Below are 18,906 nucleotides of genomic sequence, written 5' to 3' on the forward strand. Positions count from 1 at the left end.
CGAATTATTTTGCGTTTGTAAATTTTGGCTTGGCGAACGGGGATATTGCCTTTATACGAGTGCTACTTCTCATGCTTCGGAGTGCCTAGTGATGTGCGATCATTTCATATTGAAGTACAATCGTAACCTAGCAGTCGCAAAGCTAATAAATAGTACCTCATTAGAGTACACAAGAGAAGCTTTAGTTTGCGGGCTCTTTTTCACAGGGCCCGCATTGGAACGTGGCGGCCTTGCACAGTGACATGTCACAGCTAATGTCTCTTGGAAACGCGACACAACTGGTCAACCCCGCAATGTCCACGAAGGGTTTTGTTTTGCGCTATTAAAACGTAAAAGTGAAACCTATTTCAACGTGGAAACTCTGCACGCTTACTTCGTCTGCAACTAAATCACAAATTTATGTTACTTTACCAATGAAATTTCATTGCATAAAGCTTAAGACTCTTCGGATTTTTTAAATATCTTCCTGGTTAAGATTTCGTCCCAAAAAGCACTCATAAATCTTGCACGGCAGTCTTTTATTTCTGTAAAGGTGTAGGCGTGTTGTTTTTTCTACACAAATGCTGCGTGCTGTTATAACTGATAGCTGTCTGGGCTTGAGAACGTAGTCAGCATGTATAGAACTCTGGAAAAGAAAAGAACCCGTCAGAAAAACGATTTTCGTCCTGGGACAAATTTTTACCGTTATCAGTGTGAGTATTGTTATAGTGCACTCTCCATTAACAGTGCGACCAATAACTTCATACTGGCCACCGACGCTATGCCTACGACGTAGCCTCCATATCTTCGGAAGTGTCTGTGGTCTCACGCAGTTCAAGATTTCTTATTACGCTTACTGAAGCATTATTTCAGGCTACCCAATTCACCGGGCTCTCTTTTAACAGCCTCGCCATCGCTGTCCGTAAAAGCTCGTCCATCTACTTCACGTGATCAAACGTCGCGCAATCGCCATCGGCATAGCGGCGCCGTAATGGCTGGACAGAAGCTTGTTTCATTCACTGCAGTGATGCTACTTTGGTTCAGATGCCGAGCAACGTATGCACTATTATCCGTCTGCTTCCTATTTTGCGTTCCGCACCGTTTTCGACTTCATTGTTCTCTTTGTATGATGAGCAAATTATTCTGCATTTCCTGCTTCGCAGCAACAAAAAAACACGCGGCAATCGGTTACAGCAGCTATACAAACAAAATGAAATGCTAAAATGAGTGTCTAGAGAATTATGGCCGCGCTAAATCATAGAAGGGACACCGAATGAGCTCATTAAGATTAATGGGCCCGCGGAGTTCTTTGTGCCGGTTCTATTTTACGTCTTAGCCGTTATTAATCATTGAAGAGGTATTTGTAAATTATTAATTACAAACCGGCGGCCCTGGAAATGGCAGCCTCATTTCCGGGATATCGTTCCGTCCGACGAGGAGGAAGTTATTACGCCGATTGTCGCAACAATCGCTTTTGTGATGAATCACGCGTGAATCGAAGACGCCACGGGCACGAGACACTTGGTGCTCCTCGGAAACGAAATCTTCACGAAGGACGTTCACATCACTGGGCAAATATTCAAACTAGAGCAGCTCATTTGCTTCCACACAAAGATGGATGCCATCAAAATGCAAAGAGCAGAAAACCCGAACAGCAGATGTACAAAAAAAAAAAACCAGCACAATCGGTGGAATCAACTGCTGCTAATCAGGCGAACCTGCAGCACAAAGTTTGTGTTGTACCGTTCCATGCCCGTGGTTCTGTTGCGACCTATTTTTGGAGTTTTCTAACAGAAGTGGGAACCACCTAAAGCACATACTGTTTGTTGTGATGCTGTCTACAATCAGTGTATATTCTATAAATAGCTGCATTGAGTTTGTAAGCCGCATCGCCAGCACTAAGCGACAGACACAAGCACACAACTCTATGTTCCCAACTGGTTACAAGATTCGCAACCCCGTTATCTCAGACTTAGTCAGTCTTGGTAAGAAATGCTGTCAGCGAAAAAGTGTTCACTACAGTGGTTTCTTTCGAATAATGCGATAACCTTAGAGTACACAGTGGTTTCTTTCGAAGAGTGCGATAACCTCTGAATACACTGTGTTGCTGACATCAGCACATTTGTGTTTGTTATACCCACTGCCGGTGCCTGAGAGTTCGCATACCTTTTCTTTGATTGTCCTTCTTTATTTTTTTTCTAGCTACTACTATATGTCTGTATTTTGATCGCTTTTCTACTTCTCTTGGACTTCTGGCACTTTTTCTCAAATGCCAACTCTTCGGTTCCGGAAGTACAGCTAGTTAGGATCCGTACTAACATCTCCAAGACGTGTCGACTGAAACATTTCTTAAACTTCTCCATATCGCGGAGCAGCCATCTAAAGCTCCTCAAGTGCGGACGTTGCACGCCCACAAGAGGAAATGAAAGCGTCACTGCGCAATTTGTCTTGTAAAAACGATGCTTTTATTTTGTTTTATCATATTTACATATAATTTAGGCAAAGAAAAAAAAATCTCGCGTACTTTTTTTTACAACAGTTCACGGTATAAATTACACAGGATAAGCACACACCCTTGTGAACAATATTTTTACCGTCACATCCGGTGTTGCATGCGCATGCGCACTTCGCGGCAAGCACACTTCGTGGTACCAAGCAAGCACGTAAAGAGGAACAATTGTTCATGCAAGGACTGAACACCACGAGACCTGAAGTTATGTACAGGGACTAGCACATTTCTCTCCCGTGGTGTCAGCCTTGCAAGAACCGATTCGCGGCAACAGGAAAATACGTATACAGGTTCGTTTCAGCCGACGCTGCTTTGCAAACAACAATGCAAACCGCTAATTCTTAGTCAGGCACTAGAGGTCTCCACAGTCGCCTTTTTAGCCAGTCCACTGGTCTCCTACTCATTCTGCGCCGTCTTAAGCCTTTATGGGGACTTAATACGACGTTTATTGTAGAAAACACCAAAATGCTATTGATTTTTGCACCTGTACACGAAATGTTCAACAGTTCCATTACGTCACACACGAAACAAAACAGAGTGACATCTGCCATGGTAACTTTTCTTACTAGAGTGATGACTTCGCCTTATGTAAAGATTCTAAAGAAAGTGGCAACATGTCACTTTTCTATATTTTAAGCTTCATACAAGTAAATCATTCAGTCAATCAATAGAGTGCAGACCAATAGCTTAAAAAATGTTTAAACGGTGTGAAACCGACATGTTTTATACTACTGCGATGAATAAAAGTGCCTATGTTACGAGATTTATTGAACCAATGCAAACTTTCTTTTTGTCATCCACGATAATGCATACAGGTGAATCAAGGAACTAACGTCGCCCGTATCAGAAAAACAGCTGGAGAGAACGTATATTCTATAGGAATTAGCGAGTGGGCGTGCGTGAAAGGTAAGTCACGATCACAAAGTTAGACATTCAGGTGCTCACAGGTCCTGCCACAAGAAGTAGAAAAATTGCTCCACAACAGCTCGAGAACAAAATCACCAATCTGTTTTAAGAAATAAAAAAAAGAGAGAATGTCCCTGGTGTTTCAATCGCACCTTCAAAATAAGCAATGACAAAACAACAGAAGTATAACACTGAGTGCTTGCAACAACTAAACGCATCCTTATCTGAAGTCCAGTCAAAACTGATTCAAAAGCAGTTTTTCACATTCAATAGGATGCCGAGACTCCACAAATACAATTCCTTTGACAATTTTGATCGTCATTTGAATATGGCCGTTCTTGTTTGTTATATTGAAGTGTAATTGCGAGTTTTATATATTTTTGCACGGCGCGAAATGCACGAGATAAAAAAAATTTCTGGAATAGGATACCAACAGTGGTCGTCAGGCAAATGTCACATTTTTTTGTAATTTTAGGTCTGCATGGTCCTATAGATCAAACAAGAACTACTATTCTGAGCAACCAGGTGAAGAAATTTTCTACCAAGCTCACAAACTGTGTGCCTATTTTGTAACAACATATGCGAAGTGCCATAAATACAAGAATTTCTTTTAACTCATTTGATCGTCCACCAAGGTGTTTAGTCAAAGAGAGCCAACAATGAAAATGCCTCAAATATTTACTGCATTCGTGGTGTAAGTTTGATGAGAATGGCTTTCGACAGAGTTTCAGCAATACAGATGCTTGTCAACGTACCTCGTAACGAAAATTTCAATAAACTCCATAAAAAAATCCCCATCAGCCTTCAAACTGTACAGTCCAATACGAAATAGTAGCCGAAGTCTTACAGCCCGAAAATATCCTACGCGCTATCGTGTCACATAATCTGCAGCGAGACGGTGTTTCTCGTACCGCTACGAGCTGTTGCCTTCCTAAAATTTATGCTGCAAATATCGCGATTTCTCGTTTTTGTATTCAGTACGTCTCATTACACCAGCACAACGGTTACCAGCTGTGTTTGCGTATTAAAGCGAAGCCTTCTATGCGAGCTCTTCTGGACTTCCCTGCCTGGTGATCCTGTGTGATCTTTCAGTCTTGCCTAATACCTAAGACTTGAAAAAAAAAATAATCGCGTGTCCGATGGTGGGACAGGACGTCTGTTCCAATGCTTCACGAATATACAAAGCTTTGCGTTGGATCTGCGTAATTATTATCTTTGTTTTTCGCAGACGTACTACTCCTGCTGGTTCCCCCAAATGTTTTTTCTTTAACTAAGTTCAAATCTTATGCGGTAGTGGCCACAGGCCCGCTGAAGGCATACCTTGTTCGGTGTTTTTTGTCTGCGCTTGTGTCTGAGTTTTTTTTTTCTCCGCTCTTGTATTGAGCACTCACGACGTCACATAAAGCTCGTTACAATGTGATCTGATTTAACGGAACACTGCAGTTGCTAATGCCAAAATAAAGCTTGACCCAATCTGACGCGATCTGAGGGAACCTAACGTAGTGAGGCCTGACCACCGGCTTTTACAAGCAGCGGCAAATACAGATCGACACGATTCGATTCCATTCGAGAAAAAAAATACGTATCCCTTAGTGCAGTGAGGCTTGAACTACCGGCACTCACAAAGACACGCATGGAGAAAGAATGCCACAAACAGACTGCCCTCCCCCGCTTTGCGTTCGACATCAGCCCCATGTGTCTCAACGGCATGCGAAAGAACAAGGTGCGCCGGAGAAGCGCGCAGAGGTGAGAAAAGAAAGTAATGAACTGACTGGTGAAGGCAGTGCGAAACAAGCACAGGCGGCCCAGGTGGACACCGAAACGATTAGCACCCCAAAGCTGCGCAGACGCCGCGTCCCCTCGAAAGCGATCAAAGCGAAGCGTTTGAACAAATGAAACGGGGGAAAGCTGAGGAGGAAATAGGGGAGAGGGGGGCAGTTGAAGGCGTTGCCGGGAACGTACTAAATGAGCCAGGCTCCGCGAGGGGTCATGACGGCTGCCTTCGACCAGCCACGGCGGCCGAGAGGGGGGACCAGGAATGCGAAAAGGAGGAAACAACGAAACAACAAAGCGAAGCAGAGGCGGTTGCAAAAACAAAACAAAACAAACGAACGAATCTTCGGAAAGAAGCAACGGCGTTGCTGGAGCAAGGCAAAAAAAAAGCGAGAAAGAAAGAACCTTAGAGTGGTATGCGGACTACGATGGACGGTGCTGGCGATGCCGCTGCGGGTTCTTCTGAGAGGGACGCCATTAATTCTACCGCTCCACAAACGTCTCAATTCTTGCTGAGTTGGAACACACGCGCGCGCGCACACACAAACACTAAAAATCCACCCCCGGTGAAGCACGGTCAGCCAGTGACGAACTAACGTGGAGGGTAGATGGGGTTAACGCTACTCGTCGAAGAGTCGTTCATTAGGACAGCTGACTCGCGCGGCTGGTTGTGAAATGGCACCGTAAAGCTTGTGCTCTGACAGGGTCACGTGTGAGACTGTGCGAGAGCCACACCAACGAGTGCATTATGATATACACTACAGAAAAACACCAAATGAATTTGCAATAGCAAACACTCTTTTAAAATCCTCAATTTTCGTTTGCTTGCCGGGACTCCAAGTTGATCACTAGCTGTAAAAAAAAGAAGAACTGGGATGCATCAATTTCGCGGACGAACCGCAGCGCTGGTACGTCAGCGTGACGTCTCGCACTTACAACCTTTATTTTACTTGCTCTCATCCCTGTAGAACTTACTAGGCCAAATATTTGGTTCCTTCCGGATGAAATGTATTACTGAGTATCAACAAGTGGTTAAACTGGACCACAACGATCGTTTTCAATTTAAACCTCATGACGTCACAGCGTGCCGGGGCGAAGTTTTCAAAGGTTCCTCCAGCCATCTTTCTCTTCCGTGTATCGCGGCACCCGCCCTCCCTGCAAAGTGAGAGCTACCACTTTTTCTAGCACAGAAGCGTAAATCCTTAGGCAGCTTAGCTTAATATTCCTCTTTAGCGTCTCTCTAAGCGCTCTCCGCTAACGCCTCCAGCAGGCGCTACCGTCCAGTCGGTGATACACAGCCCGGAACATGCTCGGCGCGTTCTCTTTCACTCTTTCCGGGGCTGTAAAGATGACGATCGCGGTATTTTGCGGTTGTTTATGAGCCGGCGAGGGATCTCTGCGACGCGCACTGAGGACGGTTGCGGTTTTTACGACTGGACGCTCTTCCGCGTCTGGAGTCGTGCGGGCTTGTTTAGGAAGAAGCCCCCTTGCTCGCTGTAGCCACGGTGACGGGTTCCCGTCTGCGTAACGATCGCCTTGCCTTCCCCCGTGACGTATGTGTGACGTCTGCACAGCGCGTGTCTGGGAAGGCGACGCACCTAAACGTCCGACCGCACGTACGCCGTGGCTTGTCTGACGCGAGTAATCAAACTCATGTCTCTCTTTCCCCTTAGTCTTTCACCGTCTCTCGCACCATAAGTGTGGGTAGCTAATAGGACAACGCCTGGTGTAACTAACTCCCCCCTCTCCTTACCTTTTCTCCGCCTATATTTCTATTTATGTAGGCACTTATGTCTCTGCGCATATATCTCTATCCAGGCGTCGCGGACCTCCGTAAGCTAAAGTCGAGAAGCCTTGCCACTGCGTGCTTTGCGGCGATGGGGTTTCTTATCGACGACATTCCTCGTTCGACCCTGTCCTGGGAACTAGCTCTGCCTTGCTGCTTGCAAACTCAATCAACACTTTAGTGCATGATCTGGTGAGAATCCTCCCTCGGGAGAGGTGAAGCGAAGTAATGTGAACGTTTAGGTTGAATCCATGTCAATGCGCTGTTGTCAGGTGTTAACTGTCGAGTGCTTCGTTTTTCAGCACTCTTAACAATTTCATATGCAATAAAATTACTTCTTCACATATTTACGATTTCTTTTTCGCTTTGTAGATTTAATGTATGTGGCATCTAGTACTATTGCAGAAAGGGCAAAAAGAAAAGCATGCTTTGTATCAAACCGCCTTCTGCACGCTTCATTGTTTCCTCTGTACGTTTTGAAACGAAGCATTGTTAGTCGCAAAGCAACGTTGCACTAACACTAACATGAATCATTTCGTACCGCTTACTTCCTGGACGATGCGTAAGAAAATGCGTAAGCTTATGCTTTAATTCTGTGAAATTAAGTCTACAATGTATGCCTACGTGGAACATGCGAAAATTAGGGAGGGAGAATTGAAGTGAATAGAATTATAGCGTGAGGTTTACTCGGAGATGTGATCCGGCTACCAGGTTCAACCGACGGGCCACGGATAAATTAAATTCATGTTTAGGCCTACAAGAAGTGGGATTCACACAAAACGCTTTACCAGCCACCATACACAGTGGCACTGAACAAGCAACTGATAGCGGGCAGTGCGCAGATTAACGTCCATTCCCAACTACATGGCACAAGGTCAAGCAATCTACAGCCGCAACATTTTCAAACGGATTTAAACGTCACCTAGGTTGTAGCTCCATGTAATACCTCACAGTTATGACCTCGAGCTCTATGAGAAAGCAACGTCCGCTACACGAATGCTACTTAAAAACCGGGTTTCTTTCGCTCCGACCCCTTGCATCGTCTTTACTTGCTACGCGTGCTCTTGAAAACGTATTTGTCAATGTGTTAAGTAGAACCTTTATAATTCAGTTTTCACTGTTGATATAGGATTTTGAGAGCAGGGAATAACTTTACAGCAACATCTTCGACAGAGCAGAAACCATGGTTTCTCATCGCAAGCATAACGATACGAACTCAATCATTTAACGCCAATGAGCTTGAAGCATGATCTTATCTTTCGTCCTTTCATCTCTATTTAAAAAATGTCTTCTCATAAAATGTTTTAACAGATGAAAACTTGGCTAGTGCACTGAAGTCTGTACGTAATCCTCGCCTGCAAGAGGACGTGTATTGTAGAATAAATTGCTGCAAAAGTCCTTGTCATATTTTCTACCAGTTCTAAGAATTAAACGCTCCCTTTGTAGTGACAAAGCTCAAGGGTACTTTTAAACAAAAACTTGATATTGCTGGTTGCCCCCTGTGCAACATCATGCACATGTTGTGAGGGACAGACATGACTGGAACGAATTCAGTGTAGGTGTTGAAGTCGAGAAGGCGTACTTTCCATTTCACTGTAGGTTCATTGGCCGGTATATCATCATCAATAAACGACTAGCTACAAGAATTTACAATGTTACGCTGTCTAAAAATGCAGTTTTCGAACGCAGATGCACGAAACATCTCCAGCCGAAATAATTGGTAGCAACGTCCGGGCATCTATCGAAATTTCGCTGTTTTGTCACTGCATACTGTTGGCAATAGTGGCATTTCATGGGAACCCATAAGAATTGATATCATATCCTACGCTGCCTTTCTGTATTTACTTTGCCTTTCTTTTCTGGCTGGTAATGTAAAATCCAGGTTAATTTTATTCTGGCAATCTGGTTAATGCGTAGCAATGAGGTGTTAGACAGAAGGTCCGACAAGCGGCACTTAAAAACTGAAAGCAAGATACTGACGGATTTACTCGCAACATACGCCATACCAGAGATAAATCGGAAACTTTCTTTTTTTCTGGGTGAAACAATGCCGCGTTGAATATCTATGAAAATTCAGCTTTTATTGCAGTGCAAAAATACTCCTTCATTCAACGCCTAAACACGCTTCAAATCTTTGAGAATTCCAACTGGGTTAGAAAATGAAGGCCCATTAATTTGCATTTTACCAGCAAACGACTGCTTTGATACCGATGACCTCCATTGCTTAAGCTATCAGACGCTATCCCTCGGACGTCGGATCGGAAAGATGACTCAGGAAGGTTAAAATTTTTCAAAAACCTGACACAACAGCTGTACCTGACTTAGGCGCGTTTGTTGGTAAGAATGCTCAGATGACGCATGGAATAGTTTTTCCGCACCTGTGTCACGCTCGAAGTGGTAAGCACACGTGCTTTGAAACCCTTCGGTCTGTCGGTCGAGTCGTCAAAAACGTAGTTGCTTCAGCTGTTAGAGTTGCTTCCATTCTAAATGACCCAAGTACCAACTAGCCAATGATCGAAATGTCGTGACAGAAATTGTGTGGACCGTCGCGCAACAAACTGGAAACTTAATGGACGCTGTTGTCGGGCACAATGAGTTGCGCGATGTGGCGGACATGTTTTCCCGTACTAGCAGCATAAGTTCAAACTCGAGCAATTCTGAAACTACCCCAATGCATCCATCGCTCTTTTTCCCAGCTCATCTGCGTTTGTAACATCAGCACTAATGCGGACTCCAAAAACGTTCACACTTCATGCTTTCATGTATTGCACGTACCAATAAGTTATTTGCCCTTCGCGTTTCAATTTGTGCTAAAGAACATGTGCTTCAATGCACGCCGTTTGTCAAAACCATACTGCCACTCGTTGGATGACTCGTCGAAAAGAGCTGTGAAGGACGGCTACGAAAGACGGCCGCTAGGACTGCTAGCACCTGCTGAAACCTATTGAGGTCCGACGACAGAATGACTGACGAGGGGGAAATCTCTTAGATGACTCGTTGGCGTGACTCTCCATTACGGCCAATCGTTGGTCCTTACGTGCGTACGTCCATACCTCACGTACGCACGCCGGCTTGGTGTATCTCCCGAAGCACCGGCACGAGTCGCGAGACAGCATCGAAAAACGGGACTGAGGAACGGGCGCGGCATCGAGGGTTGATTGCGTGCGTGTTAAGCGCCAGGTCGTGACCATCGTGGCACAACGGTAGCTACGTCGTGAGAGTGCCAATTGGGGGGGATGGAGAAGCAGGAGAGACGCAGGGAGTAAGGGGAGGGGGGGGGGGCGTACAGGAAGGTTGTGTTGGGGCAGGAGGGGGGTGCGAGTGCCGCGCCACGCACGGCGGGCAAACACTGGTAATTGATAACGAGACGCGGGTCACGACACCACGGCCGCGCGCGTGCACGTCACCATTGCGTGGCAGAGGTGCGCGTCGTGAGCGACCTGTTTGGGCTGTTCGTCCGGAAGGGTGCCGCTTCTCTCGTGCAAGCGTACGTTCCGAGCGAGGACGGGTGGCTGCTATCGCCATGAAATCCTCATTAAGGGGCGGGCGAGCAACTCCCCCCCCCCCTTTATTTTCCTCGCCCCCGAGCCCTCTCCTTCGCCTCTCTCGAAGACGGGACCATTTCCGAGGAGTCAACCTCTCAACCCTCTTCTTTGTTCTGGCTCCTCGTCGCAACTATTTTTCCGTGGTGGCGTAGCGTTAACGAACTCGCTACCAGGAACGTCGGGAGCACGAAGAGGAAAAGAAAGCGTTGTAATAGTGGGGGAAAAGAAGAAGGAAGGAGAGAAGCTGTACACTGAGTGGGGCGTATGTGCCGGTGCACGACTCTTTGGCTTGGGCTCGCTCCTATCGTGGTACCTTGCGCGCCTTCCTCGTTAGCTTTTAACACCGCGCTCTGGGCGTGCGTGTCGGCATTTCACCGCTGTGCTATGGGAGTGGGAAGATGTTTTTTTTTTTTCCCTAGCCTTTCGGTGGTGATCTCTGTTTGAGGAAACGATGCAGACCGGCTGCGAATGCGCCGGCGATGAGGCACTCATTACACGGCACGAACACCTGAGCGAGTAACACAGTTCTCTAAAGATATGCGCGTTGATTGAGCTATTGATCGAGTGCAAGAACTGTTTAGGAGTTCGTGAGCTCGTCTGACTTATCTATTTGTGGTACGGGGCGGCGAGGGTGCTGATACCCTCTGCGATTGGAGGATGCGGGCTGCGGGCATCGTGACCACAGTTCAATTTTCTTTTCTTCCCGCGCAAGGGGTGGACACCGTTATCAATTGAAACGCCTGTGTGATGGCGCTGCTGTTGCTATTACGTCTGCGCTTTCGCTCTTTCTTTGAAAGAGGTCGGAAGCGTTGATAACTGAAACACCTAGTTGCTTCGATTGCGTTCTTTCTTTTTTCTGGTTAATTTCTTCAAACAAGCAATACAATAACCACGAGAAAGAGTTGGGTAATGTGACACTTGAGCATTTCACGACGTGCAGAATACTTTGCTAGTCCAGTGAGCCTGAATGGGCGATTGGGATCATGCGATAAAAATTGACGTCATAGAACTCTTTGGCATTTGTTCCATCATGTTTCGTAAATACCTTGCGATCTTTTCTCTTTTCAAAGACTGAAAACTCGCTTGAAGGCTTCGTAAAATTATTAGCTCTTGTTTTTCTTCTTAGGGCTGACAATACAGCCGCGCGAGATATCCCAATGCGGAAGTTGTATGTATTTGCAAGCACTCAGTGGCAATACTTCAGCGATATATCGCAAAACTGTGGAGACCACTAGTCACACCGGTAGTCAGAAAGCTAGTTTCCTATTTTTCCGGTAAAATATCAGATTCAAATTTGTAACATGAGCGCGTGTAGCGCGAATTTGATTCTCGCTCAGCGTGATGTGAGCAACGAAGGTTGTTCTGTTGCAAACATTAAGTAGCAAGTTTTGCTCCCTCTCAATATTCTCAACTGTGGAGACCGGGCGGCGTGAGCCGGCTTTCAAGAACGTACTAGTGAACCAGTAACATTCCAATGCTCGAAAATGCACCAGAAAATTATCTACTGCCCAGTCATCGCGCAGCAACAAACCTCCTGCCATTGGCCTCTCGCTGGACGTGGCAGACACAAAATAAAAGGAGGAAACACTTAATAAATTACCTAACAAGTACATATGTAAGTTCTCGGGTGCTGCTGCCCTCAGAGCACGTCCGACGTTTGCAACATTCTACAGTAGATACGTATAAACAAGAGTTTGGTCTACAGCTGCAGCGAGGGTCGTGTAATCCCGATCCGATTGTCTCATGCCGCTGCCAGTACAGGCCCTGCTACGTACAACAGAAAGAGTTCCAAATTTCTTGCGCCTCGCCGCGCTAGCGGCGGGACGTATACCAACGAGGAAGTCAGAACACACCTTGACTATCCGTGCGCTGCCTGGGCCGAGACGCATCTTTGGAGACTGCTCGCACAGCGCCATAGCAACACTCACTCCGGCATCGCGTTGCGTACGTATCACAAGAGCGAACATGTTTTGCCGCACGAAACAACAACTCACCCCCTGCGAGTCGTCCAACAACGTACCATTGTCCTCTGCCTAAGCGTCGTCGAAGGGCCTACCGTAGAACATGGCCGTACTTATCCATGCACCTGCGTATCTGTGCGTTCACTTGGGCCAGCCGCTTGTTGAGGATCTTGACGCTGCGCTCCGGCAGGAAAGGCAGGTAATTATCCATGCCGGGGTCACTGCTGTTAAAAGCACTGTACAGTCTTCGGCCTATGTCCCTGTCACGGGTGAGTCTGGCGACGGCATCGGCCGTGCCCTTCCTAAATACACAAAGGGAGTCCAGCAGGGATCGGTGGAATACTTCGTACTTGTCCAGCAGCCTGTAGCCGTGCACGAGCCCGGACTCGTTGTCCAGGAACACGAGGAGGCCCGTGGTCTTTTGCCGTACCAGGTTGTGCGCGGGGGCGTTCATCATGTCCGGATTCCACTGCAGGTTGAACATGTTGTTGACGATGCGGTCCAGGTTCGCGGTGAGGTAGTCGAAGACGATCAAGTCCGACCACTGGATGAGGTCTCGGATCTCCTTCTGCGTCTTGTTAACGACGTCGGGCGGATGCAGCCGACGAGTGGTCGGCGACCGGAATTCCTCCGGAATGAAGGTAGGCACCAAGTCGTCCACGAATTTCGTGAGCACCACCGGTCTGTCCGAGCGCCACTGGGCCAGCTCGAGGCTCGACCGCACGGGATCCCAGCTCCGACCGGCGGCCCGGGTCAGCAGCGCGGACGGCAGATTCCGAATGCCCAGCTCACGGGACAAGTAGAAAGAGAAGAGTTCGCCCTGAATCTGGTCGTTGTTCTGGCGGTAGCGGGCGCAGCTGAGCACGCCGGTGTCGAACACGATAAGCCTGTTCTGCATGCGGCCGCATCCTTCGTACACGGCCCGGACGGTCGATCTCCTGGCGGTGGCCCGCCACCGAGACACGTCCTCTTCGCTGGCCAGAGAGCCCGCGGCGACCAGTCGCTCCGCGGGTCCCGCCCAGAAAATTCCTCGCACCGTGCCCTTCTCGGAGCGGCGAGGCAGCAGCGACAGGTCCGATCCGTTGAGCGCACGGGAAGCTGCGGCGGCGCTCCCCGTCGGCGGCGGAGGGGGGCCGCTGGAAGACGCATTGCCCGGCCGCTCATGCTGCGAGCCGGCCTCCGCCTTGCTGCTGCTGCTGTTGTTGCCGCTGCGAGCCAGCTCCCTCAAAGGGAGCAGCAGGCCGACGGTCATGCCGAGGCAGAAGGCGAGGCCCGCGGTGGCCAGCCAAGTCCTGCGCCAACGCATGGCTGCATCCATGGGTCCCCGCTGCCGGAGAAGAAGTGTCCGCGCTCGCTCACAGCAGACGGATAGCGGACCGAAGCAGCTGATTGCCGAAAGGCCGGGTCTCGCCGCGCATGGCAGCACGTGCTCACGTCGATCAGCAGCGACAACGAATGTCGGAGAGCATCCCCAGGATTGCGAAGGAGCCCGCCCCCCGACGTCGAGATTCGTCAACGACGACGGCACTGCACCACGGACGAAGCACAAACTGCCGAGGCACAACAACACTGGTGGACGCTCCGGATCGCGCGATGTGCGGCAATGCCCGGGGCCGGCCGACTCGTCTGCGCGTGGGTGGTGGCTGGCGCGTCGGTCCACCGCCGCCGGGATGACATGTCTTCCGGGCACTATCCGCCACCGAGTCACACGGCTGACTGACGGCCCGCACTGGGTGTGGGGGCGCCTTTATACCTCGGCCCTCGACTGAAGTGGAGCGACCGACACCGCCGCCGCGCGCCGCCGCATCGACAGCAACTGGCCGTACACCACCACTGCGCGGAGGGGTAAGGCACACGTCGGGGGACCGCGTGGAGCGTGCCGTAGCGCGTACGAAGCTGTCTACTCGCGGGCGCTGCACGGGCCGCTCTGCACGCTCTCGCAGCCAGGCCGGGCAGCCACGCCGGTCAGGGAGGGAGGGGGGGAGAGGGTATGCGCGCGGTTGGAAAAGCGCTCGGCGGCCGGCCGGCAAGTTCTTTAGCCGGCAGCGCCCTTGCTCGAAAAAGAGGGGGGGGGGGGCGTTGGGGTTTGTCTCTCGCAGCGAGTCTCCTCCCTCCGGGGGGAGTTGTATACGTCATTCAGAAGGGCGATCCGACCAGGGGGGCTCGCGGGGGGGGCACATTGAGAGAGGGTGTCGCTCGCCCATGCGCCTCAGGAGGAGAGTTGAGGCTTTCGCGCTGTGGCGGCTGGTATTCTCTCTTCCAGCTGGTGCTTTATTATTGTTGGTGGGGGGTACACCGCCGGGAGAGAGGGTTAACGGAGGGGAGGTAGCTGCGCCTCGCTGCCTGTGTACGCGCGGAGGCGAGGCGGCTGATGAGAGAGGAGGTTTCCGATGGTTCGCAACGGATGCCGTCGGTTCAGGGCGCGGGCGAGCACACGCGGCAATGCTTCTTCGGCATACTGCTCTTTTTGCTTCCCCTTCACTCTCCTTTTTTTTCCTTTCTTGTTTCTTCTATTTCGCCGCGTCTCGTTGTCCTCTGGCAGGACGCTGCTGCTCCTCACTCGAGCTGCACTTCGGCGACCGACGGGCAGCGGGGAGCTGTAGCCCCGCGGAGTCACGCCCTTGCAGCAGCATCCAAGCGGCCTACGGATGCGTCCTGCGTGTCGTCCATCTCGTTCTCTTCTCTTATGTAGATATATTGGCGCATCCAGTCCATTTTGCTTGTGAGAGAAGAGAGGGAAGGGAGAATCGAAAGAGATGGGGAGAAAAGTTGTATGTGTGTCTGTCTGTTTGTAGATGGGCCTACCGCTGTTTCCACGTGCTCGGAGAGAAAGAACGGAAAGGAGAACGCGCGATATGAACATTCCTTTCATGCATCGCCGCTGTCTCGGAAGAGGGGGCTCAGTATGAACGGACACAAAGTTGGCATGCCCCAAGCCGAGTTCTTTTCCAGTGGCAATTGAACGTAGCACGCGCAGGTCAGGTATGAGAGGGGTGGAAGAAGGGGCGCAGGGGTAGGAATGTTCACTTGGAACGGGCCGCGCGCGGGATTCCCTTCCACGAGGGTCTCACTTACTGGAGCAAGTGTTTACCGATTGCCACCGCCGACATGCAGCTGCACCGAGCGTGACTTCCCGACCACACCAATGAGACAAACCTCGCGAGAGCGCCCTCCCGGATGATGGACAATAGGTGGGTCGTCTGTCAAAAGAACAGCGCATACGTCGGGAGCCCGGGGCTTTTGGCGTCCGTGCTTTCTCCCTGACGAACGACGCGCGTGTGACCGCACGTTTTTGTCGCACTTCCCAGAAGTGTTGCGGGGTGGCGCATTACCTGCCACCCACTTTGCTCGGCCCGCGTTCGCACCTGAGCAATTCGTCGTCGCATACCCCCGACCACACACACACGCCCCCCTTTCCTTTCTCGCACGCCTCCTCCGCCTCGCGTCGCCCGACGTCTTTCTCTCTTTCCGCGACTTCTTCTCTCCGTTTAGGTCTCTCGGGCTCCGACAACGAGGTGGTGGCCAAGTTCGCCGCGACGCCCATTTTGTTACTTTACTGGCCCGCACAAGAGGAGCATCATTCGCACCTGCATGACGCAGGAGGTGGCTCCCGACTTCTCTATGCCTATTGGGGCAGTCCCGAGTCTTTCTTTAACGTTGTTTTAACATATCTTTCGGTTTCGCCCATAAAGAAAGGTCAACCGCCGTCCAAAGGGGGAGAACGAAAAGAACAGAAACGGTTGGTCCGAGATCTCGTTAATGCCCTGTACGCTATCCGTGTACACCCATAATACCTCTTCTCCCACGTGACTCCTTGCCGAGTCGCTTCTTTATGCTTGCCGTGCTTCGGGGACCCCGATCTTCAATTTTCCGCCCGATTCGTTAGTTATCTCTATCCGCGACTAAGAGATACGTACTAAGAGAGGGATGAGAAGGGGGTTTGGAAGCACTCCCTCCCCCCCCCCCCTTTCTACGAGAGACGCATTACCGGAGCGCCGAACGCCGTTCTTTCCCCCTTTCTTGAACGCACCGCAACATCAGGAGCAGCAACAGCAACCATGTCTTCGCAGCGACGCCACGTCGATTCCATATTAGGAGCGTCTACTTGCGAAGCGCTCACTTCATTCGCTCTCTTTCTCTCTCTCTCTCTCTCTCCAGGCGCGTAAGCTGCCCGTGTATAAATATACATAAGGGGAGAAATTCGGGCAGCGCATCGAATTGGTAGGATTTATTGACGCGCCCATGCAGCAAGGGCTTCTCCTGCGCCGGCCGATAGTTGCCGGAGACGAATGGCCCCTCGCGAAAGCCCAAGCATCGCATGCGACGAAACGCCATTTTGCGCCCAAAGAATCCTGAGGTGGTGGCGCTCATTGAAACGACCCTAAATGAGTTTTGCTGCGGACGCCGGCGTCCTCCCGGCGGCCATCGCTGGGTAGAGATAAAGAAGTAAGAGTAGGCAGGAACAGTTGGGCCCTCTCGCTGCAGTTGCAGCATTAAAGAGAAGCTTGCAAAGATATAGTGGGCGATGCAATCGTGTGGTGCCGTACTGGAGGGGTCGCTGCAACCTTCTTGGTCGTCGTACCTTCCCCTCCCCCTTTCCTATCCACCCACCCCTGCACATTGCTCCCGGGCTAACTCGTATACAGACACAACGTTTCCGTTTTCAGAATGCCTTGTATACGGCGCCCGCAATGGGGTTGTTTCCAAGGGCAGAAGAAGGAGAAGTGAGTGGGGCAGATATTTTGTACTACGCTTTCGGGATGGTCGTTGCGGCTTCGGGACCGGCAAGAAATATACTGATCGAAACGGTTTGTCGGGAGGGCTATCGCGATTTCCGATTCCGAAGGGGAAGTTCCTATATAACTGCCGGCACGTGCGCTGGAAGGCTTTGTCGGCAGTAGCTGCCTAGGAAAAAAAAAAGAAGGGCGCAACAGAAATCGAGTTAGGCTTAAGGGGACGCTGAAGAGCAACAGTGAATCAGTTTAGATTGAAGAAGCGCTAGTGCGAGTCTCTATAGGCGTTTAGTTAACGGCATCAAGCCGAATTGGCAAAGAATAAAGAACGAAAAGCAAATTGGTTTTCTTTTTCATCTTTTCTAACGCGATGGCGTTAATGACCCCGCGTCGCATGAAGCCCCTTGACGGCGCCTTGCGTAGGACGTGGTTCAGCGAAAAATAAATCGATCCGAACCACAACCACGCAGGCCATCCACGTAGCGCAGAGGCGTTACTGGACTAACTGCATTCCTCAAGGTAAGATGCCTCAGAAAAATCGTAAAGTACAACCTAAACACAACCTACAGACATGACCGGTGTCAGACTGTAATTTGAATGCACCAGAAAACGTAATCCTGTCACGCTGAAACTCCCGCATAAACCCCTTTCCGGCGTTTCTAGCATTCATAGAGCGGCGCGCTGCGCTCGGTCCCTTGCGACACCATCCAGATGGCGCTCGCCTCCGCGCATCCGCGGCCCGCGCGAGAGGCCGCGTTTGCACCAGAGAGCTCGCCCGCGCGCCTTCGTGCATAGCGCATAACCTCCAGCGTTTCCTGAAATTAAATTATGAGGTTTTACGTGCCAGAACCACTCTCTAATTATGAGGCACGCCGCAGTGGGTGACTCGGGAAATTTCGACCACCTGCGGTTCTTTAACGTGCACCTAAATCTAAGTACGCGGGTGTTTTCGCACTCCGCCCCCATCGAAAGGCGGCCGCCGTGGCCGGGTTTACATCCTGCGACCTCGGGCTTAGCAGCCCAACACCAGTCAGCGTTTCCCGGCCAGCACTGCAGTTTTATGAGCTGCAGCTGCCGCGAAGCGTGAGAAGCAGTCAGGGCTCTTTGAATGCTATCGCATTCCACTCTTGAAGGCGAAGCTTAAGCGTCCTCCAAATTTTTTTTAGCACCCATGCATACGCGCCAACGTTACTTCATTTCGAATATACTTTCACGCGCTACGGTTCAAAACTGCCTAGGTAGAGTTTCAGGTTTCCGTAGAATTAAGTCTAATCCTTGTTCACTGATAAGCTTTTAAGTTGCAGTCATGGTGTGTCAAGATATTTAAAGTGCCTGGGAGCGAGTGCGTGAATTTTCAGGTGGTGTTGCCAACAGTCTCGTTTATAAAGTGAGTATAGGGTATGCGCCACTTTGCGTCTGCCAGATGGTTGCTGTCTTGCCCAATAAACTTGGGGCACTAGGTATTTGCTACTGTGTATGTGCCACTAGGTATGTGCTACTGGGTATTTCCCGCTAGATATTTGCTACTGGGTATGTGTCATTAGGTATCTGCTACTGCGTATGTGGGACTAGGTATTTGGTACAGGGTATGTGCCATTCGGTATGCGCTACTGGGTATGTACCAACTAGGTATTTGGTACTGGGTAGGTGCCATCAGGTGTGTGCTACTGGGTATGTGCTGCTGGGTATGTATCACTAGATATTTGCTACTGGG

General features: G+C 50.0%; 1 protein-coding gene across 1 annotated transcript; it reads right to left on the minus strand.

Moving 5' to 3' along the window:
• Positions 1–2,427: 2,427 nt before the first annotated feature.
• Positions 2,428–14,376, minus strand: fj (four-jointed box kinase). The gene has a single exon (XM_070527672.1). The coding sequence runs from the start codon at positions 13,775–13,777 to the stop codon at positions 12,551–12,553; it is 1,227 nt and encodes a 408-aa protein (XP_070383773.1). The 5' UTR covers positions 13,778–14,376; the 3' UTR covers positions 2,428–12,550.
• Positions 14,377–18,906: the final 4,530 nt, after the last annotated feature.

This window comes from Dermacentor albipictus, chromosome 10, assembly GCF_038994185.2.
Source record: "Dermacentor albipictus isolate Rhodes 1998 colony chromosome 10, USDA_Dalb.pri_finalv2, whole genome shotgun sequence".
Taxonomy (NCBI): domain Eukaryota; kingdom Metazoa; phylum Arthropoda; class Arachnida; order Ixodida; family Ixodidae; genus Dermacentor; species Dermacentor albipictus.